General features: G+C 42.0%; 1 protein-coding gene across 1 annotated transcript; it reads right to left on the reverse strand.

Annotated features, from left to right (window-relative positions):
• Positions 1–4,716: 4,716 nt before the first annotated feature.
• Positions 4,717–27,637, reverse strand: GLO1 (glyoxalase I). The gene is made up of 5 exons (XM_030199254.1): positions 27,509–27,637; positions 24,272–24,354; positions 14,659–14,799; positions 8,748–8,812; positions 4,717–4,829 (listed from the first exon to the last, which is right to left on the reverse strand). The coding sequence occupies exons 1-5, from the start codon at positions 27,587–27,589 to the stop codon at positions 4,717–4,719; spliced, it is 483 nt and encodes a 160-aa protein (XP_030055114.1). The 5' UTR covers positions 27,590–27,637.
• Positions 27,638–27,747: the final 110 nt, after the last annotated feature.

The following is a 27,747-nucleotide window of genomic DNA, read 5'->3' on the forward strand; positions in this document are numbered from 1 at the left end:
GTAAAAAAAAAAAAAAAAAAAATTATATATATACTAGTAACAAAGGCCCATTTCCAAACGGAATGAAACAGGCGCTAGCAAGGGTCCTCTCCGTTCCTTCGTGTCTCCCTCCATGCCTCCCGAGTTGTAGACTCCCCTTCCTCCGATTACAACCCCCTCCGTTGGCATTACTGGCTGCCCCCCGTGGAGAGCACCCTTACGTCCGGAGAAGCTGGCCCGAAGCCTCAGCGTGCGTGTGGTGAGTGTGACAGAGGTGAACTTCTTTTCAGGGCTGCGGGGCGTTCCTTGTTGAAGGAGCATCTGTTGACGTGTCTGTGCGCGCGTCTGACGTCAGACGTGCGCACAGAGACGACAGATACTCCTTCATGAAGGCACGCCCCGCAGGCGAGAAGAGAAGTTGTTCGTCGTGAGGAGAGGTAGGCGAAGGGTTTGGGGGAGGGTTTTCGGAGGGAAGGGTGGTGTGCAGAGGGTCGCGGAGGGGGTGTGTTGGAATCGGAGGGAGGGGGGAGTGAGTAAATGGTTCTTAGGGGTGTGACAGGCGTCAAAGTGGGAGGGATGGAGGGAGTGACGTGTGTGGTTGGGGGCGGGTGTGTTGCTGGTCGTCTGTGTTGCGCCCTCGACGTCATCACGTTTGACGCGAGGGCGGGGAACACAGACATGGTGAGTTTCATGGCTTCACCACCATGAACTAACGAACCCTTGAGGGAGTGTGCAGTTGGCTTCAGGAGCTTTTGTCCTCAGAACGTTGAGGTAGCGTTTTATGTACGGATGGGACGTGGCTGAGGGCGGGTCTATGACTGAGGGTGACAGGTCCTGATACCCTAGCCTACCAAGACTACAGGAGTGCAGTGCTTCAGTGCCTAGCAGTGAGCTTCAGAACGTTCGAGGTGGGATTTATTTATATAGATATACACACAAATTTTTTTTTTTAAATAGCAGTTTTAGTACCCTGTAATATTTTTTTTACTGATCTTTTCTTTCAGTAATCTACATTTTACTTTTACTGCTTGTAAAGTCTGATATCCAAACAGTTATAAAGGCCAGCAGTACAGGAAAGCTACTAGGCCATCCGTCCAAACGGCAGCCTCTATCATTTCCACAACCACTATCCATTAGAACTGATTTTATTTCATCACTAAAGCTGGCCTCCTCTACTTTCGACCCCCCCCCCCCCCCCCCCGCCAGGTACCTTTGGGACCCCCGCCACGTTCGTGCAGGATGTCAGGAGTCAAGACTCACAAAAACAGATCAGCGAACGCACTGGAGACCAGCGCTGAAGAGGACTTCGGCTGGCGGGGGTTGGGCGTTCAAATGGCAGATGAAGTTCAACGTTGACAAGTGCAAAGTGATGCATGTGGGAAGGAGGAACCCGAATTACAGCTATGTTATGCAAGGTTCCGCTTTAGGAGTTACGGACCGAGAAAGGGATCTGGGAGTCATCGTGGATAGGACGTTGAAATCTTCGGCTCAATGTGCTTCGGTGGCTAAGAAGGCGAACAGAATGTTGAGTATTATTAGAAAAGGGATGGAAAACAAGCATGAGGATGTTATAATGCCGCTATATCGCTCCATGGTGCGACCGCACCTGGAGTATTGTGTTCAGTTCTGGTCGCCTCATCTCAAAAAAAAGATATAAAGGAATTGGAGAAGGTGCAGAGAAGGGCAACAAAAATGATAAAAGGGATGGGATGACTACCCTATGAGGAGAGGTTAAGACAGTTAGGACTCTTTAGCCTGGCAAAAAGGCGGCTGAGGGGTAATGAGTGGGGTAGAGCGGACAGATGTGAAGCATTTGTTCACGCTTTCTAACAATAATAGAACCAGGGGACACAAGATGAAATTAGAATGTGGTAGGTTTAAAACAAATCGGAGAAAGCTTTTCTTTACTCAGCACGTAGTTAGACTCTGGAACTCATTGCCGGAGAAGGTAGTGATGGCAACTGGCCTTGCTGAGTTTAAAGGGGGTCTGGACAGATTCCTGAAGGAAAAGTCCACTGATCGTTATTAAATTTTGGGGTTTTGCCAGGTTCTTGGGGCCTGGATTGGCCGCTGTCGGAGACAGAGTGCTGGGCTTGATGGACCTTTGGTCTTTTCCCAGCGTGGCAGTGCTTATGTACTTATGTACTAAGTTAACTGACAAATTAGCCATTAATTAGAACCACCACTTGTGATAATTGCATTAACATGCTAAATGTCATTAATTTGCAGCTATGCATGTACCTGCACTTGGTATTCTATTATGTACCAAGGGGCCCCTTTTACTAAAGGATTGCTGCATGGTAAAGGGCTTGCCATACGGCAAAATTTGAACTACCGCAGGCCTAACGCAGCCTCTAGCTGTCATTCCACCCCCAGAGTGCGGCATTTCTAGCACTGCTGGAAATTCCAGAAAAATAAATACCAGAGAGGGCTACCCGGCGGTAATGGGGCAGCACCACACACTGCTCAGTTACCGCCGGGTTAGTGCAGAAGCCCTTACTGCCACCTCAATGGGCTACGGTAAGTGCTCCCCCTGAAATGGCTATGCAAGTAAGTGCAAACTCAGCGTAAGGCCATTCCTTTTTTCAGGCTTTTCACTCGCTGCAGTACAAAGGGCCTCAAAGCGTGGCCCCTTTTACCATACCTTAGTAAAAGGGCCCCTAAAATATTTGCATGCTAACTGCAAAGGGGGTATGGACATAGGAGGGGCATGGGCAGGTCAGGGGTGTGACCAGCACTTAGGCACCAAGAGAATGGTATGGGACTTGCGTTACAAGACGTATGAGGAGAGACTTGCTGACCTGAACATGTATACCCTGGAGGAAAGGAGAAAAAGGGGTGATATGATACAAATGTTCAACTATTTGAAAGGTATTAATCCGCAAACGAACCTTCTCCGGAGATGGGAAGGCGGTAGAACTAGAGGACATGAAATGAGATTGAAGGGGGGCAGACTCCAGAAAAATTTCAGGAAGTATTTTTTCACAGAGAGAGTGGTGGATGCTTGGAATGCCCTCCCTCGGGAGGTGGTGGAGATGAAAACAGTAATGGAATTCAAACATGCGTGGGATAAACATAAAGGAATCCTGTTCGGAAGGAATGGATCCTCAGGAGCTTAGCCGAGGTTGGATGGCAGAGCCAGTGGTGGGAGGCGGGGCAAGTGCAGGGCAGACTTCTACGGTCTGTGCCCTGAAAAAGACAGATACAAATCAAGGTAAGGTATACACAAAAAGTAGCACATATATTGTTGAGCAGACTGGATGGACCGTGCAGGTCTTTTTCTGCCGTCATCTACTATGTTACTATATTATAAGCATACCAACAGCTAACATTTAGGCCAGTGGTTCCCAAACCTGTCACATTTTCAGGGTATCCACAATGAATATTCATGAGAAAGATTTCCATGAACTTCTACTACATGCAGACCTATCTCATGAATATTCATTGTGGATACCCTAACAACATGACTGGCTGGGTGTTTCCTCAGGACAGATTTGGGAACCCCACTAATTTAGACACAGACATTTACAGCAGCCATCGACATGGTGGAAGCAGATATGGAATTTGCGCTTGGCATGCAGCATCCCTTCACCTAAATTTAGGCAATCTGTACTGAATTGCCTCCCTTTGGGGGGGGGGGGGGGGATGGCACTCCTGAGTAGGCGCTGAGAAGATCAGCACTAAATAGCATTCTGCAAAGGGCGCTCTGCACAGAGCTTCCTTAATCTTGCACCTAATTTTGGGCTTGCTTGCTGAAATCTGATGTAAATGCTGGTGAGCAACTAATGCCAGCTGGATGCATAAATGACCCTAATCTATAACATCGCATCCACTTCTGAGGATGTCCTGACCCACCCATGCCCCTCCCTTGGCCACACCCCTCTCTGGCTGCATTTCATAGAATAGGTGCAGGACAGATCTGTGCCTAAACCCAAATGACTAGCAATGAATACCAATTATTGACTGTCAATGTCTCGTTCAGAGATGTTGGGGGTGGGGGTGGGGGGGCAAGATTCCCCAGGCCCGGCCTCCATGGAAGGTCCAGCACTAGTACTGGTCGATTTGTTTTGTAAAAATAAATAAAAACAACAAAAATATTGAGGACCCCCACGTACCTTTTAAAAACAGCAGTTCTTCGCCAGCAGCGAACACGAGCATCCAGTGACTGATACACACTGCTCGCACCAGCTGCATGGCCTCCCCTGTGACACAATTTCCTGTTTCTCCATAGGCCGGAACATGCCAGAGGGAAGGCTGTGGGGCTGGAGGGAGCAGTGAGTATCCGTCACTGGCTGCTTGTGCTTGCTGCTAGTGAAGATACCGGAGGAGGGGCAACGGGGGTAGGGGAGGGCTCCTTGTTTGCTCTGGGCCCGACCGTCTCTTGGCAGCCCCGGTCTCATTAACCTTGGCTATCTATAGAGAATCTGGGGATTAATGTCTTGTAGATTAATGTCTCTGGCAGATGCCTGCCAAAAAGATTTTAAACACATTTCATTGAAATGGATAGAAAATACCATTATTATTATTAACAGTACAAAATTACTTGCCCCACTAACTAACGGAAATTAATGAAACAAAATTCAAAAGCTGAAAAACTTTTTTTTTTATTTTACTGTGCACATTCCCAAAGGTCACTATAAGCTCTTAAGTACAAAATGCTAAAATCTCAAACATCTATAGATATATGGAAACCAATCACTGAAGTATTAGATTCTGAAAATAAACGTATGGCGTAATCTAGTGGAAGACAATACATTTACCTTCATCTGGCTTCTTCACAAAAGTTACTTCTAATTCTTCAAACCTCTTACAAGCTGCATGGACATCAGGGACTGCCAGGCCAATGTGACCTGAACAAGTAGAAAACAGTGAGGTGATGTCAAGATGCATAAAATGTGTCACTGTACTAATACAAGGTACTGGCAAAAATATACTCAAATCTGTAAAACAGGAAGCGATGTTAGCAAATGCTTGTGATGGAATAAAGAGTATCATGCCCTAAATAATCCCAGAGAAAGTAGGGAAGCCAGCGACAGAAACAAATGGGGTGCTCAAGGAGACAGACATAGACAAGAGGCAAATCCATTCACTAATGTTCTAGTCAGGGGCGTAGCCAGACAACAGATTTTGGGTGGGCCTAGGCAAGAGGTGGGTGGGCACCAAGTGTGCCCCTCCCCCCTCCCTCCCCCCCACCAACCACCCAAAAAAATATCTCAGCTGGCGGGGAAAATGCTTCTTTCCAGCTTGGCAGTCTGCAGCAGGCATGCCCTGAAAACTCAGCATGCACAGGTGCCGGTATCATGGAGAGTAGCGTTTTCGTTACCATCAGGGGGAAGTCTTCAGCTGGTGGAGCTTGGGATTCCCCACCAGATACCACTAAACGTGTGCTCCTGTTGGGTGGGCCTGAGCCCTAAATGGATGGGCCCTGGCCCACCCAAGCCCACCCGTGGCTACGCCACTGGTTCTAGTCAATGGATTCATTCACATTGATTTGTATTCTTTCCAACCCAATGGGGACTACCGCCGTGCTCCTGCGGTAACCCGGTAGTAGTACTGGATTGGCATGCACCAACCCTTTAGTAAAAGGGCCACTTAATGCCAGGGGAGCCAACTTTTCAAAATTATTAGGGGTGCTAAACCGAATAGAAATGACCTCTCCTTGGACACAATCAAGGAATTTGCTCAATATTGGGGGTGCTCAAGCACCCACAGAGCCGGCTCCAATGCTTAATGCGTAGAAGTGCAAACCTTTACTATACTTCAATAAAAGCGCCCCTAAGGGCTGAATTCTATCTCCCCTTATTCTCTAACCATGCCCCTGTTCCACACATGACCCTCCCATTTCAGTGCCCCCTTCTTTTTACTCCCACCTAAATGAATGCACATAAGTTCTAATTAAATCTAATCAGTGCCAATTGCTTGTTAAAAAGCCAACTGGCACTATTTAGCTCATTATTCAATTAAAATGCACGCACCAATTGTGCACAAGTTTTGGCGACTGTTACAGAATTAGGGGGCAAATGTATAACTCGGCCATTCACTGCAGTGGTGGTTATTGATGCCTTCTGTACACCTATGTACACAAAGGTAAACGCACTCTACATAAAAAAAGTACTATACACAATTAAACTTCACACATAAAATGCAAATTAGCACATTTTCAGTTTCTTATGAAAACCAAGCAGGTCACCAAACGTCCTCAATTCATTAGATAATGCATTCCAAGAACCAGAAGACACAGAAAGGCTTTGTGGTTTGAGTGATCTGTGAGCAACCAAAAGTTCAAAGGAGGCACCATCAGCGAGGTCTGTAAATATGACATTCCAGAACAATCAGAGGTATTACATTTGACACAAGCAATTAAAGGGTGTTAAATACTGCAGTTATCATGGCTTAATGTAAAAAAGTAACACACAAGAGCTGCAAATCTAACTGTCAGGAGCATGTCCAATCATTTTCCTTTGCAGGTTGTGCGTTAAAGTTGTATTAGCATCAGGCACTTAGAGCTCGATTCTATGTATGGTGCCTAAAAAAAAACACAAAAAGTTCCTCACGCACTTTCTTAAACCTCCATTACCCCAACTGTAGAGGACTTAAATACAAATCATTATATGCATCCAGCTTCTCCTACATCTGCACGCAACTATGGAACGCACTACCGAACGCCATAAAAACAACGCACGATCTGACAGCCTTCCAGAAGTTACTGAAGACTAACTTGTTCAATGAGACTTATAAAAAGAATCCTTCATAAAAGACTTACCATCAAAACTGTACCAGAACTAGTCAACATTGAACTCTTTAATCTGGTTACTTTAATCACATTGCTATTATTGAACGTTATACTTTATCCTAGATCTCACGTATCTGATATGATTCCTTTACTTCTAATTTACTTGATATTTTATGTACCTTAATTGTAATAATACTCTGTACTCCTCATTCCGTTAATGGCGATTGCCATTGCGGCATAATGTAAGCCACATTGAGCCTTACATTATGCAAAGAGGTGGGAAAATGTGGGATACAAATGTAGCAAATAAATAAATAAAGTTAACGCATGTGATTATGTCTAAGCGTATTATAAATACCGCGCAGAAATCTACGCACGGTATTTAGAATACGCTTAGACGTAGTTCGTGTGTGTAAATCTACGCCCATCCATTACACCAACAAAAAGCTGATGTAAATCCCTGCATGTAGATTTCCGTGCACTGGCCCATATTTTATAACACGCATAGATTTTGGAATACCCACAAAACGACCATTTCCATGCCCCTAAACACGGCCCTTTTTGCCTGCACGCATTAGAATTCAGGCACAGTACATTACAGAATAGGCTTAACAATGTACGCACGTAAATTCTAATTTTTGCCAATTAGTGCTCGTTGTTGCTTAAGAGCTGTTAACAGCTTGTTAAAACAATTAATCTACATGCGTATAGAATACGCCTAGACTTATGCGCAGAACCACACGTAACTCTAGGCGTGCTATACGGAATCCAGGGGTTAAGGGGAAATTCTATAAGCTACCCTCAAAAATTGGCACCAGGAAAAAAAACACAGCACTAAGCGCAGTTCTATAAGGGAAGGCAACCTTTATAGAATCACAGTTAGTGCCCATTCCTCTGCCCAATTTTTGTCGCCTGCTGAAACCTGGGATAAATGCTGGGACCCAAGTTAGGCGCGCTGAGGCAGTGTTCTGTAAGAGAATGCATTACTTTTCAGAATGCACCCGACATGCCAATGCCGCTCCCCCTTTTCAGTTACAGCCATTAGAATTAGACACTATGCTTTATAGAATAGCATGAAGCTAGATGTGTAAATGTTAATGCATGCCAATTATCAATAATGGTTGTTAGCACTCATCACTCTTTATTCCCTGTACTAGGAGTTACATTATGGAAATCTTTACCTATTACTGTTAGAACAGTCAATAGCTACCTTAACTTCAGAAGGAGCCTAAAAGCCTCTCTTCCCAAAGACCGTTTAATACACTATCCATATCAACCTCTGTTTCATTTGACATTCTCTGTTTTTGTCTCACCTAGAATGTAAACCGCACTAAACTCTGGAAAGGGGATATTAGCAGTATACAAGAATTGATTTGAATTTGAAATATTAACATTCATTGGCTTGTTAGCCAATTAATTTGCATGCCCACATCTCGGGACCACGCCCAAATTTTGACGCACAAATCTAGGCGCCATATATAGAATCCAGGGGTTAGTGCCTACTATTTAGGAGACTTAAGTGGTCCTTTGTTAACTGCGCTTATCAGAGCACAGTAAGTACAGTTCATTAATTGCTGTGCACTTTCCTTTCCTATTTTGTGCCTAGTTCTGCCCCAGAAACAAAAATTCCTTAACACATGACATAGCGTATGGTAACCTTAAAAATACCGCAAAAGCAGTTAGCGTATGTGTGTTAGTTGTTATCATATGCTAAACTATAAATTAATAGTCTAATGCACCTCAGTGAAAGGGCCCCTAAATTAATTGAATATAAATTCACAATACGTGCAAGCAACAGATTTACAGGTCTTTTGCTATCTTTTGTCAAACTCAGTGCTTGCTTTGAGAATTAATAGGAAACTACCACGTTAGAAGAAGAAAACTCTGGTAATTGCATTTTATGGAGTAAATAGGTTCAGGTTTAGATTCAGTTTATTTGTTATACCGAACCCGAATCTATTTAATTCAGTCTAGTACATGATATTTCTCAACACAGTGCAAATAAAACTTGTTCACTACAGCTTGGACCACATACCAAATCCTCGGGGGTCGGAGTTACCATTATGGTATCCTTTCTCTTCGTTTTCTGTACCCCAATTGCTTTCAAAGGGAAAAAGATTAAAAAAAAAAAAACATCAATGCAATACAACAAAGTAAAACTAAATACATGAAGAATAAATTCTGAAAGTATATTGGTTTAATTACCGAACTACCATTTATTTTAAATTTTACTCATGCCATACAAAATGCAATGCTACTAACCAAATATAAAGCATCTCATATACAAAACCTTGCTCAACTTGTTTTTAGCTCAGCATTTTTCACCAACCCCTCTGTACTAGCCTCTACCAGAGGTATAGAACCAGATTTATTTCATTTCATTTATTCGGTTTTATTGTATCCCACATTTTCCAAAACATGTTTGGTTCAATGCAGCTTACATCACAATAATTGGATTATTACAACAAATTACTTTCTTTTGCATTATTGTTTGTTATGTATCCTGTATTGTTTGTTTATTGTAAGCTACATTGAACTCAAAAATTGTTTGGAATAATGTGGGATATAAATGTCAGAAATAAATAAATAACAGTTACTTAGACTTTCTTCCATTTTATATTTTTATGGTCTACTTTTTAGCCCTGTCATCACAATAACAGTCCTCAGCTAAGAGAAAAGAACATGGATCCCGCTGGAACTTGGCAGTAAGGGCCCAACCCCTATCACCCCCACCTTCAGGGTGTGAAGACTATGCTCCGATTGATAAAACAAACAAAAGGAGCCAGTTTTTGATAGTGAACTCCTCAACCAAGCTCAGCTGTCTAAAGAGTAGAGTGATTGTGAAAAGATTTCATTTACATATTTTCCTTGCTCTGGCCAGAGAAGGAGCTGACAATGTGAATACCCCACTGCATGGTGGAAAAGCTGTTCTTGGTTGTAAGAAACGGGAGAATATACTTCATCCACACATAAAGTACACGAGGAAGTAGTGGTTGTAACACTCTCAAAAAGTACTGCTCCATATTGGAGATCATTACCAATGTATCTTTTTCACCCCAAGTGTAAAAGATACAAGGAAGAAGGACCTGGCCATTATTGAGACTTGTTTGTATGGATCATGACACTATTTAAAGACGTGGGATTCTCTTTTCTCAAGTTACCACATGAAGCTGCAGTCTCAATTGGCACAACACCTCACTGGAAACTTTGGTGTGACAAACCCCTAGTTTGATCTAGCCTATTTCAACCATTCCTTTCCATTCTTTCCATTATTGTTCGAAGGTCTGAGTATCATGGACATATCATATATATATCTATACACAATTTATGCAAAATACAGCCATAAAACGCAATCAGTGCAAGGAAATGCGATCATGTGACTTCTTTACTCAAGAGTACATTGGTTGCCACCTTCCCAAAAGGATCACATATAAAAAACATTACTACTTGTATACAAGGTCCACCATTCATGTCTTCCACACACTTTTTAATCCCCTAGTCTCCTACACAAGAATTTAGATCAACCAACCAAGATTGCCTGATAATCCCCTCCTTTAGAAAAGATCAGATACGGTACCACTCAGAACTCCATTTTAAGTGTGGAACGCCCTCCCACTATACCTGTGACTTAAGACCTCCCTAGACAAATTAAAGCCGATCTAAAGACTTTCCTTTTCAGTGACGCCTCCAAGTAGGTGCATCACCATTCATTTATCGGGCTTCTCAACAAATGTTAGGCTTCTGCAATCACTACTCATTTCAAAATATCTGTGGGTAATCATAAGACACTTACTTGAGTGAAGTCTTGAAATCCCCCACTACGCTATCCCTCCCCTTTGCTATCCTGTACTATCAAAGATTGTAGGGGGTTTTTTTGTTTTTTTTTTACTCTCTTTAGCTTCTCCATTTACTTTTAGTGTAAACAGATAGGAAGTACAACAAGTACTGATTCAAAAGTTTTAGGGCTTAAAAACACTACAGGAACATGCTTATGTCCCAGTTTTGCCCACTCACTCATGCACATACAGTGCAGTGGATAAACTCTGCTACAATAATTTTCTCCCTCCCATGCAGTATAGTTTTGCATTGTTGTGAGGGTGCTAGAGGGGTTCTCTTCACCCCAACTCTGCATTGGAAAGTGGTGTGGTTGGAATTGTGGAGTGGCTGCTATTAGAAGGAGGGAGGAGTGGAAGGAATAGTGTAAGTAGGAGGTCTGTGGCCAGCAGTAGTGAAGGGAGTTTGAAGGAACTCCACAGGAAATGTGAGGTCCCTTAAAAATTTTATGCTAATGTCAACATGAATGAAGACATTGTGGCTCACAAGGACGGGATTGTGACTGCAAAGCAGCTGGGACCTAATGATATACATCAGAGGGTACTCAAGGAACTCAGATCTGGCAGCTCCACTTTCTGGCCTCTTCGATGCTTTCTTAGCGTCTGAAGTGGTCCTAGAAGACTGGAAGTGAATATATTCCCTCTACACAAGAACAGAAGGAGGAGGTTGTGAATTACAGACCGGTCAGTCTGACCTCAATGGTGAGTAAACTAATGGAAACGCTTTTGAAGCAGAGGATTGTGAGGTTTCTCAAATCGAATGGACTGCAGGACCCAAGGCAGCATGGTTTCACGAGAGGCAGATCTTGTCAGACAAATCTGATTGACTTCTTTGACTGGGTGACCAAACAGTTGGATGAGGGAGGGGAACTAGATGTGGTGTACTTGATTTTAGCAAAGCCTTTGACATGGTTCCTCACAGGCAACTGATAAATAAACTGAATGCCCTTGGTATGAGACCTAAAGTGACTGACTGGATTAAGAACTGGTTAAGTGGAAAGAGACAGAGGGTAGTGGTAAATGGAGTTTGCTCTGAGGAAAAGGTGTACCGTAAGAATCGGTCCTTGGGCTGGATCTTTTTAACATCTTTGTGAGTGATATTACAGAAGGACTGTCTGCTAACGCTTACCTCTTTGCGGATGATACCAAACTCTGTAATACAGTGGACACCCCAGAAGATGTGAATACCATCAGGAAGGATCTAGCGAAGATTGAAGAATGGTCCAAAAATTTGCAACTAAGATTTCATGCTAATAAATGCAAGGTCATGCATTTGGGTCACAAAAGTACAGTATAGGGGGTGAAGTGCTTCTGTGTACGAAAAAAGAGCGAGACTTGGTGGGGTGATTGTTTCTCATGAACTTAAGCCAGACGAATGCTTGGGTGCATAAGGAGAGGGATAACCAACAGGGAAAGAAAAAAAATATGATAGTGGCCTTGTACAAGTCTAGTGAGGCCCCATTTGTGCAACTCTGGAGACTGCACCAACAGAAAGATTTAAAACAGGATGGACTCGGCCCAGAGGACGGCTACAAAATTGGTCAGCGGTCTATGTCATAAAGCATATAGGGACAGGCTTAAGAACCTCAACATGTATACGCTGGAAGAGAGGTGGGAGAGAGGAGATATGATAGAGATGTTTAAATACCAAGGGCATAGGATTAAGTTAAGAGGAAATAGGCTTTCGCGGAATCTGAGAAAATACTCTTTCATAGAAAGGGTGGTTGATGCATGGAATGGCCTCCCGGTGGAGGTCGCAGAGACTAGGACTGTCAGAATTTAAGAAAACAAGGGACAGACACATGGGATCTCTTAGGAAAAGGAAGAGTTAGTGGTTCCTGAGGATGGGCCATTCGGCCCTTATCTGCCATCATGTTTCTATCACTCATTAGCCTGCCAAGCCAACTGACAGTAAGGCAGGATGATCCCTCAGGAAGTTATTCAGTTGGGTCTGACCCTCTACGCTGGTTAGCCCAAAGTTCATTGCCCAGCTAACTTCATGTCAGGCTGGACAAGAGTATGGCCTAGGTGGTCTCACAGTGGGTCAGGAAATATAAGGTACAACAAACATTTTGCCTTGTGGGTTGTGCTGTGAACTTTACAATAAACCATAGTCCAGCCTTTATATCACCAAATTCTTGTCCACGATAACTGTATGACATATTGTATTCTTTCCAAGCTTCACAAGAAGATATACTGACTGCTTATGTTATTACCAAAGCAAGGAATCACAGCAGCTTTCATTGAACCATCAAAGGAAGAAAGTTTATTATATCCTAATCAGTCAGGGTTTAGAAGGAGTTATAGTACAGAGACTTTACTGGGTACTCTAACAAGTGAGATTAGAAAATATATGACTTTGGGTCAACATACATTGATATTGCAATTTGACTTATCCAGCGCACTTGATGCGGTGGATCATCAAATTCTTTTGGAGCTTTTGAGCTCCTTTGGTATTGGTGACCATGTGCTAGATTGGATGAGAGGCTTTCTTAGGTATAGATCCTCAAGTATGACTGGGGCTGTATCAGATGAATGGAAAGTAGATAGCAGGGTGCCACAAGGTTCCACCCTATCCCCAATATTATTTAATGTCCTTAATGTCTACCCTGGGTTTTTTTCTGGAAAAGGAGGATATTTTTTCTCTTATGTGGATGATATTACATTATATTTTCTTGGGTTTTTTTTTTTAAGACAAGGATGATGTTAAATTAATTTATTAATCAAAGTATTGTTTTAGTAGAAAGATGGGCAGTCTGCTTATGTGCCAAGCTAAATCGGGATAAAACAAAATATTTTAATTATAACTGCTCCCCATATTGATATTTCTAAATTATGACTATGTTTTGATAGTATTTATTTTAAAGTAGAATCAGAATTAAAAATATTGGGTGTTGTAATGGATAAGCATTTGTCCCTGGAAAAAGTCTCAGGTTGCGGTTAAAAGAGCATTTAGTGTGCTAAACAAATTGAGACAAGTACATCATTGTTTTAATAAGGATCATTTTAGAACGTTGGTACAATCTTAGATTTATCGCAGAGAAGATTTGTAATGTTTTATACGTGGGTTGTAGTACTTTAGTAAAGAAGAGATTACAAACTGTGCAAAATGTAGCTACTAGACTGATTCTATCCAAAACTAAATATGAAAGACTGACCCCCTTTGTATGTTGAATTACACTGGCTTCCAGTGGAGGCAAGGAGAATTTTTAAAGTTATGTACTTTGGTTTACTCAGTATTTGAATAGCTGCATTTTATTTCCTAAGTATAAGAATAGGAGGTTAGCGGGTAATTATCTGAACTTACATTTCCATCACCAAGAGGTTTTTGGAATCAGATATAAGACATTGCAGCAATCGAAGTAAAATAAAACATAGAAAATAAAATAAAAGACGATACCTTTCTTATTGGACTAACAATCCAATAAAAAAAAAAGGTATCATCTTATTTTCTTTTCTATGTTTTATTTTACTTCTAGTGATTACCTTTAAAAGTGGACTAACGCGGCTACCACATCATTCTTCTCAAGACATTACATGAAATTACTCTACCATATTTATCAGCAAAATGGTGGAACACTTTACCAACTCAAATAAGGGATCATCTCCTGCTACTGAATGTTTTGCAAGACTTATTTGCTTTCAAAATATGTATTAGGTAAAGATAGGGTATGAGCCGTTTCTTTTATTCTTATCTGTGTTATAATTTAATCTTTTGATATATTCAATTTTCTTTACAAATCGCACTGAATTCTTTTTGGATATGTTTGCGATTAATAAGAACTAAAGTAAAGGAAAAGTAGCCATCCCCATCATTTACTTAACAATAGGTTTACTCTCTTCCTACACTATTGTTTAATTTTAATACGCAATCCATGTTCAATATGTGATACCATTTGGGTTTTTTTTTTCTTTTTATTTCGACTGTTATTTAGCATTCATGTTCTTTATATATTACCAATTGTATTCTGAAATGACATGTCATGACAGATAAATTGTAAGCCACATTGAGCCTGCAAATAGGTGGGAAAATGTGGGATACAAATGTAACAAATAAATAAATAAATGTAGCCCAATAAGCAAGTCAGCACAAAAATCAGAATTCTCACTCACTGTGTCAGTTCAATTGTAGCTTTTCTGGAAAATGTCCAAGCAGTTCGTTCTTTTACATCTTTCGGGATATCCTTCTTATCCTCATAAGCCAGGAAATAAAGGGAAAATTTCATTGACGGAAAGTCCAACTTTTGAAGCAGTCTAAACAAAAAAAAGGAACAATTAGAACGGAATGATCCATTTTACAGTAATAGATTATATACTGCAATTTAATCAAAGTGTCAAACTAGCTACCGTAAATACATGACGGTTTTTAGGCCATGCATTTTACAGTGAAATAGTTGAGGGCTGTAGAGTCAGTATACCAAACCTTCAGCTCAGGCTCAGACTCCTATTTTTCTACTGTGTGACCTAACTCAGACTACGTATAGCAAATCCTAAGAGAAATGTGATTAGTTACAGAAACATAGAATATACAAAATTAGGACTAATAGACCACAAAATATACTTGTTTGAACTAAGAACCTGAACAAAAAAAATATATATCTATAGCCCTCAACTATTTCACTGTACATCTAAGCAACTTTTGCAAATCTCTGAAGACACATCTCTTCAATAGAGCCTACAAAAAGAACCCTTAAAGACACAAATCACCTCCTAAACTATCCAATTCTAACACCATCTTCTCTAATTCCTCATCCATCTTCTGCTTACTATTGATTGTATCCAATATCCTGTCATGACTCTGTCATAACAACACTCTGTAAGCCACATTGAGCCTGCAAATAGGTGGGAAAATGTGGGGTACAAATGCAATAAATAATAATTATATATATATATTTTTTATTAAATACACTGTTGTCAGTTTTTATTTTGAAGCTGGAGTTGGTGTTGGTACATTTTTACTGATTTCACCCAACTCCACCGCCCTGGTTAAACAACTGTTAGTACATAAGTATTGCCAAACTGGGATAGACCGAAGGTCCATCGAGCCCAGCATCCTGTCTCCAACAGCAGGCCAATCCAGGTCACAAGTGTCAGGATGGATGAAACCAGCTCCTGATAACTCCCCCCTCCCTCAGGAAGCCCTGAGGATGGCAAAGGGACCAAATGGTGCCCAGCTGCCTGCTAGCCCTGTGTTTTCTTGATTACCCCTAATTAACATACCTTTGTCCTCTCTGGGCATCTGGGAGCAGGGCTCTCTGAGAATAATAAAGCCAGACAGAGAGGCTCCAAAACTAGAGACTTCAAAGAGTCTGTGAAAATGCTCACCTTCCTTACATCAGGAAATTAAACTGGAGGTTGCAAAGGAAAGTGCTGATAACAAAAGGCTGGGAAGGAGAAGTTACTTGATCCCTCTCTGGGCCTGTTAGGTATATAAAAGTCAGAGCACATGGCTCTGGGGTGGCTGCTTCTCTTTCTTTCTTTCTTTCTCTCTCTGCACACACACATATCCAGCCACCAGAGCCCCTGGCACTGGCCCCCCTTTCTCCTTCAGCCTACTCCAAAGCTTTCTCTCTCAGAGCACATGGCTCTGCTTTCTTAGGCTCTTTCTCTGCACACACACATCTTCAGCCCTACCCCAAGGCTTCTCTCTTTCTCTACACCCCCCCCCCCCATTCTTACTTTTCTCTCATTGATTCTCATCTAAACACACCCAGATACAGCACTGTAATATTTACCTGACAGCACTGTAATATTTACCTGACAGCACTGTAATATTCACCTGTACTAAGTGCTGTGAGCCTATATATGTAAATACAATATACTTTCTATATATATATCCAAACCCGTGTGGATTGTGTATTCTTTGGAAACCCACTGCCTCTACGGACTGGACCCGGGACCATACCTAGACAACGAATGCTGACAACAAGTACCTGGTAAGATCTCAAAAAATTACAATACATTTTATGCTGCTTATCCTAAAAATAACAGTGGATTTTCACCAAGTCCATTTTAATAATAATGTTAGCATTCAGTGTATAAATCAGAAAACTAGTTAAAGAAAATCAAGATAGATATTTGCTTTGGAGGTATGGAGATTGAAAAGGGGGGGAGGGGGAAGACTAGCACTTTAGGTCAAGAATGATATCAAAGCTGTGAAATGGAGTGGGGTCATGGGGGCAGCAACGTGAGGAAAGGGGAGCAAACAGTGTGGACCATGTGGGTGTTGTCCACATATTTCAATTTCAGATGGAAGAAGAGCTAGAAAGAGATCTGGTCATAAATATCCATAAGTTGGGAGTGAAGGGGGTGGTGCTACTGCTACTAATATTTAGCATTTCTATAGCGCTACAAAGCATACGCAGCGCTGTTAGGAGACTTCAACCCATTCAATGTAGATTAGAGCATCCTATCTACATAACTTAAAAGAAGCAGGGAGATCATGAATGCCTTTCAAGGAACACAACTTGAGCAAATGGTGATAGAATTAATCCACGAGGGAAGGGGAAATGCTGATTCTAGTGCTCATAAATGAAGAGTGTGTGTCTAATGTCTGCATAGGGGCCCACCTGAGCAGCAGTGATCATCATATGGTCTGTCTTTTGCAATTTCGTGTAGTGCGTCCTCCGCTATGCCCACTCGTTTCTGGACATCTTGCAGTTCAGTGGTAAGGGTATTAAATCTTTGTTCCATGATATCTAATTTGTCAATCGTTTTTAATTGTTTTCTGATGGTGTGCTCCATTGTTGACCTCACCTCTGCAGTGATTTTTGCCTTCCATTCTGAGCTCGGGGTAAAGGAAGGAGACGCTGGCCGGTCCGACATTTTGGCCTCTCCCACAAGGCTATTCTCATGCTCCTTTTTTTGGAGTTTAGATGCCATACACCAAAGGTGAGGACAGAAACTGCAACAGGCAGGTCAGAAGTGCTACAGTAGCAATGTAAATAGGTCTGTTTTAGGGGATCTGAGAATGCAGATTATATGCCGATATCCACAGGAGAGTCCAGAGCCTCTTTTCTTCCCTTCTCACTGCTAGTCCCCAAAAAAGTTCACTTTTAAAGATTCAATAAGAGGATCTGGGAGAATCCCGAGGATCCTGCAGTATCCTTCATTTACCTTTTGACACTCTACTGACAAAAAACATTAACCCTCCCCCCCTTCACAGACCCCTCAAAAACTCCCCAACCCCCCCACACACACACTCCCCTTACATCCCTCCTCCTCGATCCCCTCCTACCAGAGAGAATGCAAAACCTCAGAGATTTAATAAAACAATATAAAGTTCACAAGTTTGCTATTGTGTTGGACAATATGGCAGCAAACTCCACCTACTAGCTTCAGCCCAGATAGGCTCATGCCGCCTCCTGTCATTAAACCTCCTTGGTACGTTCAATGCTGCTCTCTCTTCTTAAGATCTTCAATGTTACTACAGGTACTTCCTGTTTCGGTGTGTAACCCTTACTTTCAGAGCATTGTTTATAGTCAAACATGTTAACTACAGCCATTCCTGCTGAATGTGAAATTTTTTTTCTCCTAGTGGTCACTCCTTTGCACATGACCTCTTCTTTCATCTCCTCAAACAACCTATAGGTCAGTCCTTGGCAGATGCATATGACCCTCTCCTTCACTGTGACCCAGTCTCAGGCTCCGACCCTACTGGTCCCCTTTCTTTGTCCTGTGGCCTTGAGGGTGCTTCTTGCCTCCTCCATCTTGTCTCAAGAGCACAGTTCTCTCTCTCGCTCTCATCCTAAAGTTGAACTCTTTTCACTCCATTTTCATTAACCCAACACTCTACTTCACAGCAACTTCAATTCATCTACTGCTTATCTCCACCTCTGCAATAAACAACTTCTTCAGGACATCACCCTCACTTCCCATGCTACTTAGAATGCTAGAACTCCTAAAAGAAAGTCTACTGTGGGCTTGTGGCACATTATAAACTAACATTTACTGATGCAGAGGCTTTCAAGCACAGCAGACATCAAAATAAGTGGAATTAAAATTTATGTCTATAGGTGAGCAAAGCATAAAAAAGTGATTAGAACAGGCAGCGACATTGAAAAAGGAGTGAATAGGAGGGGCATTTTGTTAAGGATTGCTTCCAACAGACAGTACTGAGAAAAAAAAATGTTTGTGAATCTCCAAGTATAACAATAAGAATTGCAAGTTCTTACCATAAAAGTAATAAATAGAAATAAATAAAATAAGATGATAGTTCAATAAAAAAAATTTTCTTTCCTTTATTTTGTTTCTATTTATTACTATGTTACCCTTGTTTAATAAGGAATAGTATAGTATATTCTTCTTAAATAGCAAAACAATTCCACATTTCTGATACAGAACGTATAAATAGGAACAATGGGATCAATATTCAGCTGGCACGGTCGCCTGGTTAACTTGAACTCCAGTGCTCAGTTTAACCTGCATAGTAAGAACCACTATCCACACAGCTAGCAGTGAAGACTATACATAGTGCCCACTGACTGCACTAGCACCATCCGTTTAGCAGCTAAATACAGCCATTATCGGAATTATTTTTAAGGACGTCCTTACTGAGACCACAATTATATGGATAGTACTGGGCCACTGAATAATCCAGAGGGCCAATATTATCCATTTCAATCTTGAAATTCTACAGATTAGCTAATTATGTTCAGAAACAAATGCATAATTGGCTCTGAATATCGGCCCAAACAAGACTAATCTAGAATAAGTTTGTAAAATAGTAAGTGAACCCTGAGTCTTCTTAGAACAATTGGCTAAAGAGAACCAGGTGCTTAAGTTATTGGGACCCAAATAAACCATCCACAGAGAATCTACCCGACCGATAAAGCATCCTCTCTTACATAAGGTCCAAAATGTTTCTGAGTTAGGAAAAATCATAGTCAGTGGAAGCTCATCATGCCACAATCAAAGAAATGTCAGAGGACCTACAATGTTACAAGATCGCTTCTAAACATTTAGGGCTCCATCCACTCACTGTCAGTGTACAAATTAAAATGTTATGTCTGACAATTCGGGCAACATAGGCCAAATAAACTGGGTCAATCTGAGATCAAGTCAAGCACTTCATATGACACTTCAGAAGGTTTTAGATTAAAGAGGTCTCAGATCGAACACTTTCAGGTATGATCCCCGGAAAGTGAAACCAATTCGCCTTGAAAAATAAGAGGTGACGGAAAATGTCCGATTCTGGAAGACATTGAATACTTGATTGAAGAGTGGAAGGAAATTTATGCTATGTATAATAGAAAAGGAAGCTGGTACAAGATGTATAGATATGTATGTTTATGAACCGGGGGGCAGTGGAGAAATAGGAACTGAACTGCAGGAAGCTGGATAAAGGATTTAGCTATAATTTCAAGCATATGTTTTGATGCTAGTATTGCAATCCACCTTGTACTCTTCTTGCTATGAAAAGGTTGACGGTAAGTCTTCAAAAGTTGGAAGATTCCAGTGACTCTACCTAGGAGTAGTCTTGGCAGGATCATCTCAACACAAATAGAACAAACAAAACAAACAGTCACAAAGCAGTCCAGACCAACAACTAAAGATTTCCACATCTATCTTGCTCCAGTTGATGCAAAAGGTTCATGCCTAAACAGAGCGGGAAAATAAATGGGAATGGTGTTAATGAGAGGACAGCTAGAAGAAACCCCTGCTCTCTTAATAGAACGTTGCTACCCAGCTTAGGATGAGCCACATGACTTCAGGAACAATGTTCTCTGGATAGGTAAGTCAAATTTTTAAGTTCTTAGTTACAATAACATTTTGGTTAGCATAAACAAACAGTGCCTTTCAAAGTTAAGAGCCTTGTCCTAAGAGTCAAGCCTGGCAGTGGAAATACAGTGTGAGTGGGGCTGCTTTTCTCACCATGATCTGGATGGTTTGTCATCATTGACTGAAAACAGGAATCTGCTTTATATCAGAACATTTTAGAGAAAAAATATCACGCCATCTATCCACGAGATGAAGAAGGGCAAACAATGGGTCATGCAGCAAAATAATGTCCCTCAACATTAACCTAAATTATTACAGAATGGATGAAGAAAAAGATGAGACTGATATTAAAAGGATCTACAAGCCTAAGAGAGACAGGTTCCCGAACTGGACTCTTCAAAAAATTATGCTCCTAGTTTCTCTAGGCTCCTCAACTAAGAAGCCTAAAATAGGGCACAGTGGAAGTGCTTAAGCCCAGATTTTCAGCACTAGGCTCCTGTTAGGTCACTGAATGGCACTCATATTTAGGAGACTTAACATTTGGATCCCCATTCTGGGTGGATTTTCAGCCCTACGTTCAGCTGAAAATATAAGGGCACATTTAGGATCTTAAATATTGGCCTCTTAGTATTCTGGTTTGGCAAAGTCAGAGTCCCAAGCTACACCCTACTGAAATGCTGTATCAGACCTGGAGAAAGTTATTCATGCAAGGAAACCCTTAAGAGGCACAGAGTTGAAGCTGCTCCATATGAAGAATGGGCCCAAATTCCTCAAGAGGAATGGGAGTAACAGATAATGGTCACAGGAAACATTTAGGTGAAGTTACTACTGCTCACGACTATGCCATCAGTTAATGCATAAAAGGTTCGTACACTTCTTCACACAGAGATACTTACTAATGTGCATCTTTTCTTGAATAACCAAAAATACTGCCCCCACTGAATAAGTAAAACTATAAAGGGTATCATCCTCAGTTACCATATGTTTTGAGTAAAGTACAGACTACTCTATCGTTTATTAATCTGATATACCACCTCTTTCATGCACGAGTCGAGGCAGTTTACATCAAAATTCTAAAATTGAACATTAAAACATAGTAAAAAGCTTATTAAAAGAACACTAGGACAGAATAGAGTTGACAAGCTCTTTTATGTGTTTAAACAATTTTATTGAAAAATCAGTATGTGCCACTGAGCAAATTTCAGACAAAAACATATTGCATAACTCCCACGCATTACAGAACAACATGCCAAACTTTTGAATATTTTCCCCCTAACCTCGAGATCCCCTTTATCTCCCCAAATGTTACTTCAACATATATTCTCTATAAATAACAAATCAAACAAAATATACATTTGCCACAATGGAGGAGTGGCCCAGTGGTTAGGGTGGTGGACTTTGGTCCTGAGGAACTGAGTTCGATTCCCGGCACAGGCAGCTCCTTGTGACTCTGGGCAAGTCACTTAACCCTCCATTGCCCCATGTAAGCCGCATTGAGCCTGCCATGAGTGGGAAAGCGCGGGGTACAAATGTAACAAAAATAAAATAGATACTATTGGAGATTCTACATGGAATGTTGCTATTCCACTAGCAACATTCCATGTAGAAGCCTGCGCGGCCACATTGGTGACCTGCAAGGGCCGACTTCTGCTAGTGGAATAGCAACATTCCATGTAGAATCTCAAATAGTAGCAACAGTGGAGGAGTGGCCTAGTGTTTGGGGTGGTGGACTTTGGTCCTGAGGAACTGAGTTTGATTCCCGGCACAGGCAGCTCCTTGTGACTCTGGGCAAGTCGCTTAACCCTCCATTGCCTGCCACATAGAGCCTGCCATGAGTGGGAAAGCGTGGGGTACAAATGTAACAAAAAAAAAAAAAAAAACCTTACTGTCAAATACAAACTATCTTCAGTAACAGATCAATAGGTTATCTATCTCAACACCAAGATCTTACCTAACCAGGCCAACCCCCCCTCCCCAACATTCCCTACCCCATCTCACCCCTACCCCCCAGTATCTCCCCTCCTCCCCCCCCTCCCAAGAACCAAAGGGAGCCATAATTATCCTGGTGGACAGTTCACCCGTCATTAAGGAGTAACCTACGTGCTCTGGGACTTAGGTGTTGCAAATAAGGCCCCCAAATTGCCAGAAAGGTAGTTTGTCTCCTCTGGGAAAGCCTACAGTCTCTAGCCTCCCAGGATATCAACTGGTGTAGCTGATTCCTCCAATGCCAGTAAGCCGGGGAGTCTGCAACAGTCCAATATTGAAGGATACATTTCCTAGCTACTAAGCACATCTTGCGAAGCAATAATATCTCAAATCAAGCTCTTTTATTGGGATCCTATAGTCCTTGATCTTAGTCCTAACTGAGAACATCATACTACAGCTAAACGTAACTTACCTTGAGCTATAACTGAAAAAGGTGTGAGCCAAAATATATTACATACCTTTTTGTATGGGAAAATGCAAGTTTTGGGAAGAAAAGGTTTAGATTTCTCTTAAAGACTCAACTACAACTTGTAAGCCAAATGTTTGTTCTAGGTCATTTTACTACAGTACAGCATATCTGACAGACCCCCAATGATGTCACCACATTTCTTTCTTTCTTTTTTTTAATATTTTTATTATTGCATGAAGACAGAAACAATCAATTGTGAACAAAAACCACTCAACTTCAAGTCTGTAACAAACCAGTACAGTAACACAGAAATGTCCTTCTCTTCACCATTCTGATTTTCATATCTTTTCTCCCCCATTTATACCCTCCCCCCTCCCTTCCCCAAAGGTTGCTCCTACCTTATTACATGCAGACCCCTTTTAAGTACCTATTACTGGGCCCGGTGGTGAGAGTATTATAAATCTTTAATTTATAACTTTTTTTTTTAATCAAGAACTTTGTGCCTTTATTTATGCATTGTTTTCCATATTATCCAAAAAATGGGTCGGTCCTATTTAGGCCAGATAATCGAGACTGTACTGTATTTATAATTTGTTGTGGAAAAACGGAAATGCATAAATCATAAGATTTTGTGCATCTTGGTTGCCAAAACTAAAATGTTAAAGAAGTAAACTATGTTGTACACCCTCCCCACCCCAAATGAGTGAATGTTTCATTCAACAGTATAAACCACATTCTTGTGAGTTCAATTTAAAAAAAAAAATCTCTCTATATAAAAGGCAACACCAACGTTCTATGAAGCGTCCAGCCGGAAGTGTGAAGGGGGAGAGATATCCGGTTTCCCCATGAGTGTCTGCCCCGCCCTCTCTGTAACACAGTCAGTGAAGGAAAACAGCAGAGCACGAAATCAAATCGCTGGCTCTGTAACAGTGAAGGACTCAGAGGGGGGAGGGGAGAGAGGCCAGAGGGCAGGGACAAACACTCCCACATGCACACAGAAGAAAACATTGCTAGCCCCCGTTTCATTTGCATCAGAAACGGGGCTTTTTTTACTATCTCTCTATATAAAAGGCAAAACCAACGTTCTATGAAGCCTCCAGCCGGAAGTGTGAAGGGGGCGAGATATCCGGTTTCCCTATGAGTGTCTGCCCCGCCCTCTCTGTAACACAAACAGTCAGTGAAGGAAAACAGCAGAGCACGAAATCAAATCGCTGGCTCTGTAACAGTGAAGGACTCAGAGGGGGGGAGGGGAGAGAGGGCAGGGACACACACACTCCCACATGCACACAGAAGAAAACATTGCTAGCCCCCGTTTCATTTGCATCAGAAACGGGGCTTTTTTACTAGTAAGAACATAATTACAAAATAAGTAAATAATTAAAACAAATAAAAGGAAAAGAACAACGGAATAGCAACTGATGAGCTGGTAGCAGAAACAAGATAAGGAAACTTTGTAGATAAGCATGATGCCTACATTTTCAGACTTCTGGCCAACTGGCTGTTACAGGAATAGGCAGCACTGTGGCAGTATTCAAGTCAAGATGTATGCAATAATATACAGTGGTGATTGCACTCAAAACAAAGTGTAGCAGTTCAAAATATTGTGCTTACGTCATTCCAAGAACTTTTGTATAAAATTCCAGAGACTTTTTGGGATCTTTAATTCGAAACATGGTTTGCTGCATCATGAAGTCCTGAAAATGTAAAGACGTGTATTTGTAACGTTATAAAATTAGACCATCCAAAAAATATACAACTTCAGTGTGTGAAGCAGAGTGATAGCTATTCTTCATTCACACCCAACCACCAGTTTAATGCACAGTGCAAAGTAAGCTGATTCATTATGGGGCCCTTTTAGTAAGCCACATAAGTGTCTACGAGTGCCAAAATGGAGCTACCGCGTAGCTCTTGCGGTAATTTCATTTTGCCACACGTCCGATACCCGCGGCCGGTAAATAATTTTTATTTTGTGCTGCGCATATCGGACGCTTGCCAAGTGGCATTTGGCGCATATAGGTCATTACCACTTGGTTACTGCGTGAGACTACCGCTAGGTCAATGGCTGGCGGTAAGGTCTCATACTCAAAATTAATGGACGCGTTGCAATTTTCATTTTTCCATATGACCATTTTCGGCAAAAATTTAAAAAAGCCCTTTTTTACAGGTGCACTGAAAAATTATTCTGCGCATGCCCAAAACCCGCGCCTACACTACCGCAGGCCATTTTTCGTCGCACCTTAGTAAAAGGACCCCTTATTCCAACTTGGTATTCTACTTAATGAACCTGAAAAGATAGCAGGTTAGCTATATCTGGTCATCCAAGTATTGCTGGAAATCTTTTTTTGCAGAAATTACTACCTTAAGCACTCTTTAAACATCATACTATATCCTTCCTTCTAAATGTCTCCTTTTATTAATACCTTGAAGAATAAGATGTACATTTCCTAACAACTATATCGTTATTTACTTAAAGGCAAAAACATTTCAAAACAAGTCTCTTTCTCAGTAAGGGTCAGCTCTTGGGAAAACTACATCATGCAACCAACTGTCCCAAAGGGCATTCGCTGTACTGAAGATCCCCAAACCCTTGATTTCACATTGAATATTTTAAAGAAAAACAAAATCATATATGACCTGGAAGCAATGCAGTCATTTTTGCATTAGCAAGTCACAGTACAGTAGATATTCAGACCACAGTGAATAATCGACTCTCTTATATCTACATGAGGAACTCAAGTTTCAGGCAGGGTTACCAAGTAACAAGAGAAGAAAACAATATGACACAGATAATACAACAGAAATCTACGAGACTCTTGGCCGTCATTCATCCTTTCCAGTTCCCCTGTGCTGAACCTCCAGTATTTGACTAAGGGCAATTAACACCTTTTTGGTTTGTTTGGCCCCTCCAACCTTCTCCAGACCCATCCCCAGTTTTTAGTTGCTATAGGGTCCCATCCCACTCTGCCGACAGTGGAAAGGAAACAAGCTACATCACTTTCTCCTCTACACAGCATGTGCTGTACAACCAGGTAAAGCAGGAAAAGAAATAATAATTGATTGGAGGAGTGGCCTAGTGGTTAGGGTGGTGGACTTTGGTCCTCCTGGGGAACCGAGGAACTGAGTTCGATTCCCGACACAGGCAGCTCCTTGTGACTCTGGGCAAGTCACTTAACCCTCCATTGCCTACCGCATTGAGCATGCCATGAGTGGGAAAGCGCGGGGTACAAAATGTAACAAAAATAAAATAAAAATAATCATAGGTAAAAGTAGATTACAGTGTGGAAGACACAGAGAATGCCAAAGATGGGGACTTGAGATTGCTAATGTCAAAAGAGATAACATACATGTATGGTAACATAGAAGGACATTTTCTAAAGAAACATTGGGATTTTGACGTCTTTGACTTTCGGCAATTTTCAAAACCAAATACGTCCAAATGCAAGCCATTTGGATGTGGGAGGAGCCAGCATTTGTAGTGGTCCACCTGACATGCCAGGACACCAATCGGGCACCCTAGGGGGCACTGCAGTGGACTTCATAAAATGCTCCAAGGTACATAGCTCCCTTGCCTTGTGTGCTGAGACCCCCAAAACCCACTACCATAGCCCTTACGGGTGAAGGGGGACACCTACATGTGGGTACAGAGGGTTTCTGTTGGGTTTTGGAGGGCTCACTGTTTCCTCCACAAATGTAACAGGTGTGGGGGGGGGGTATGGGCCTGGGTCCACCTGTCTGAAGTGCACTGCACCCACTAAACTGCTCCAGGGACCTGCATGCACTGTCATAGACCTGAGTATGACATCTGAGGCTGGCAAGTAACACTTTTAATAATGTTTTTTGAGTGTGGGAGGGGGGTTAGTGACCACTAGGGGAGTAAGGGGAGGTCATCTGGTCATTACGGGTCTGGGAACATTTTTGTGCCTTATTCGTAATAAAAACAGGTCCGGGTGAAAACATCCAAGTTGTTTTTCGATTATGGGTCAAAGACGTCCAAGTCTTAAGAACACCCAAGTCCCACCTTCACCATGCCTCCCATACGCCCCCTCAAAATTTGTACGTCCTTGCGACAGACCTCAGTTAGAGACGTCCAAAATCGGGTTTCAATTATACCTATTTAGACGTGTCTGAGTTCCTATTGCCCTTGCACCAGCCTTCTTAACAGCCCCAAAATTACGACCATTACAGGAACCTCATCAAGAATCCTAGTAAGCTTTGGAGTGCGACTATGACCAGACGACAAAACCAACTTATCCGATGTTACATATTTATTCTGAATCAGCAGTGCCTTAAACTGCTCAGGCATCCTCCCAAGTCCTTCCACAAATAGCACCACCAAGCAGCTAAATGCCAACAGCTCTCTATCAGCTACTGAAGGCGTCACCTCTCATACCCATGGCTATTCACCCCAACTAAAAGCGAGAGAGAGAGTCAAAGATTCCCAGATGAGAATAGGCAGCAGATAAAAATAAAATAAAATAAATCAGAAACAGAACCTGTACTATATCCTACCCCCGAGCATAAGTGCCAACATTTCAAAGCGATTAGGGAGGGATACCAATAATATGTTACCCCTCTTTTGCTCAACGCTGAGAGCTGACACCTGTACCACCAAACCAGAAACCTTGGCATCAACACAACTGAGAATGGTATTTATTTGCTGCATTTGTACCCCACATTATCCCACCTATTTGCATGACCTTTCCTACTACAATATTCGATCTTTACAGATTTTTTTCCAAGTCTAATTTTGCTTCCCCACAAAACAATTCGAAGTGCATAACAACGCCCAAAACGTGCCACGCACGCTCCCCAGGACCTAAGGGAAAGAGAGCGCTCCTGCCCCCTCACCTTGGTGCTGGGATCTGGATCCGTGCAGCACGCGGCAGCCGCCTGGTCAGACAGGCCACAGAGCGCCGGCTGATCAGACATTCTTGATGGGTAAACTCGAGTTAGGAAAGACGGGCAGCCAGCAGCTTCTACAGGAACAAGGAAAGCGTCAGGTCTCCGCCCAGGGGCGTGTCCGAAAGGAAAAGCAGAACAGATTACACCGCCCGGGGGCGTGTTCTCAAGGAGGAGCACAGCGGGTG

This window comes from Microcaecilia unicolor, chromosome 3, assembly GCF_901765095.1.
Source record: "Microcaecilia unicolor chromosome 3, aMicUni1.1, whole genome shotgun sequence".
Classification (NCBI taxonomy): Eukaryota; Metazoa; Chordata; class Amphibia; order Gymnophiona; family Siphonopidae; genus Microcaecilia; species Microcaecilia unicolor.

Bases quoted from the DNA above. Each gene is read 5' to 3' on its own strand.
- GLO1 (XM_030199254.1), bottom strand. From the start codon at position 27,589: ATGTCTGATCAGCCGGCGCTCTGTGGCCTGTCTGACCAGGCGGCTGCC. The intron at 14,800-24,271 runs GTAAGCACAATA...TTTTTTGTTTAG, and splicing joins ACAAAAGTTCTTGGAATGAC to ACTGCTTCAAAAGTTGGACT. The intron at 8,813-14,658 runs GTGAGTGAGAAT...TCCCTTTGAAAG, and splicing joins GCTACAATTGAACTGACACA to CAATTGGGGTACAGAAAACG.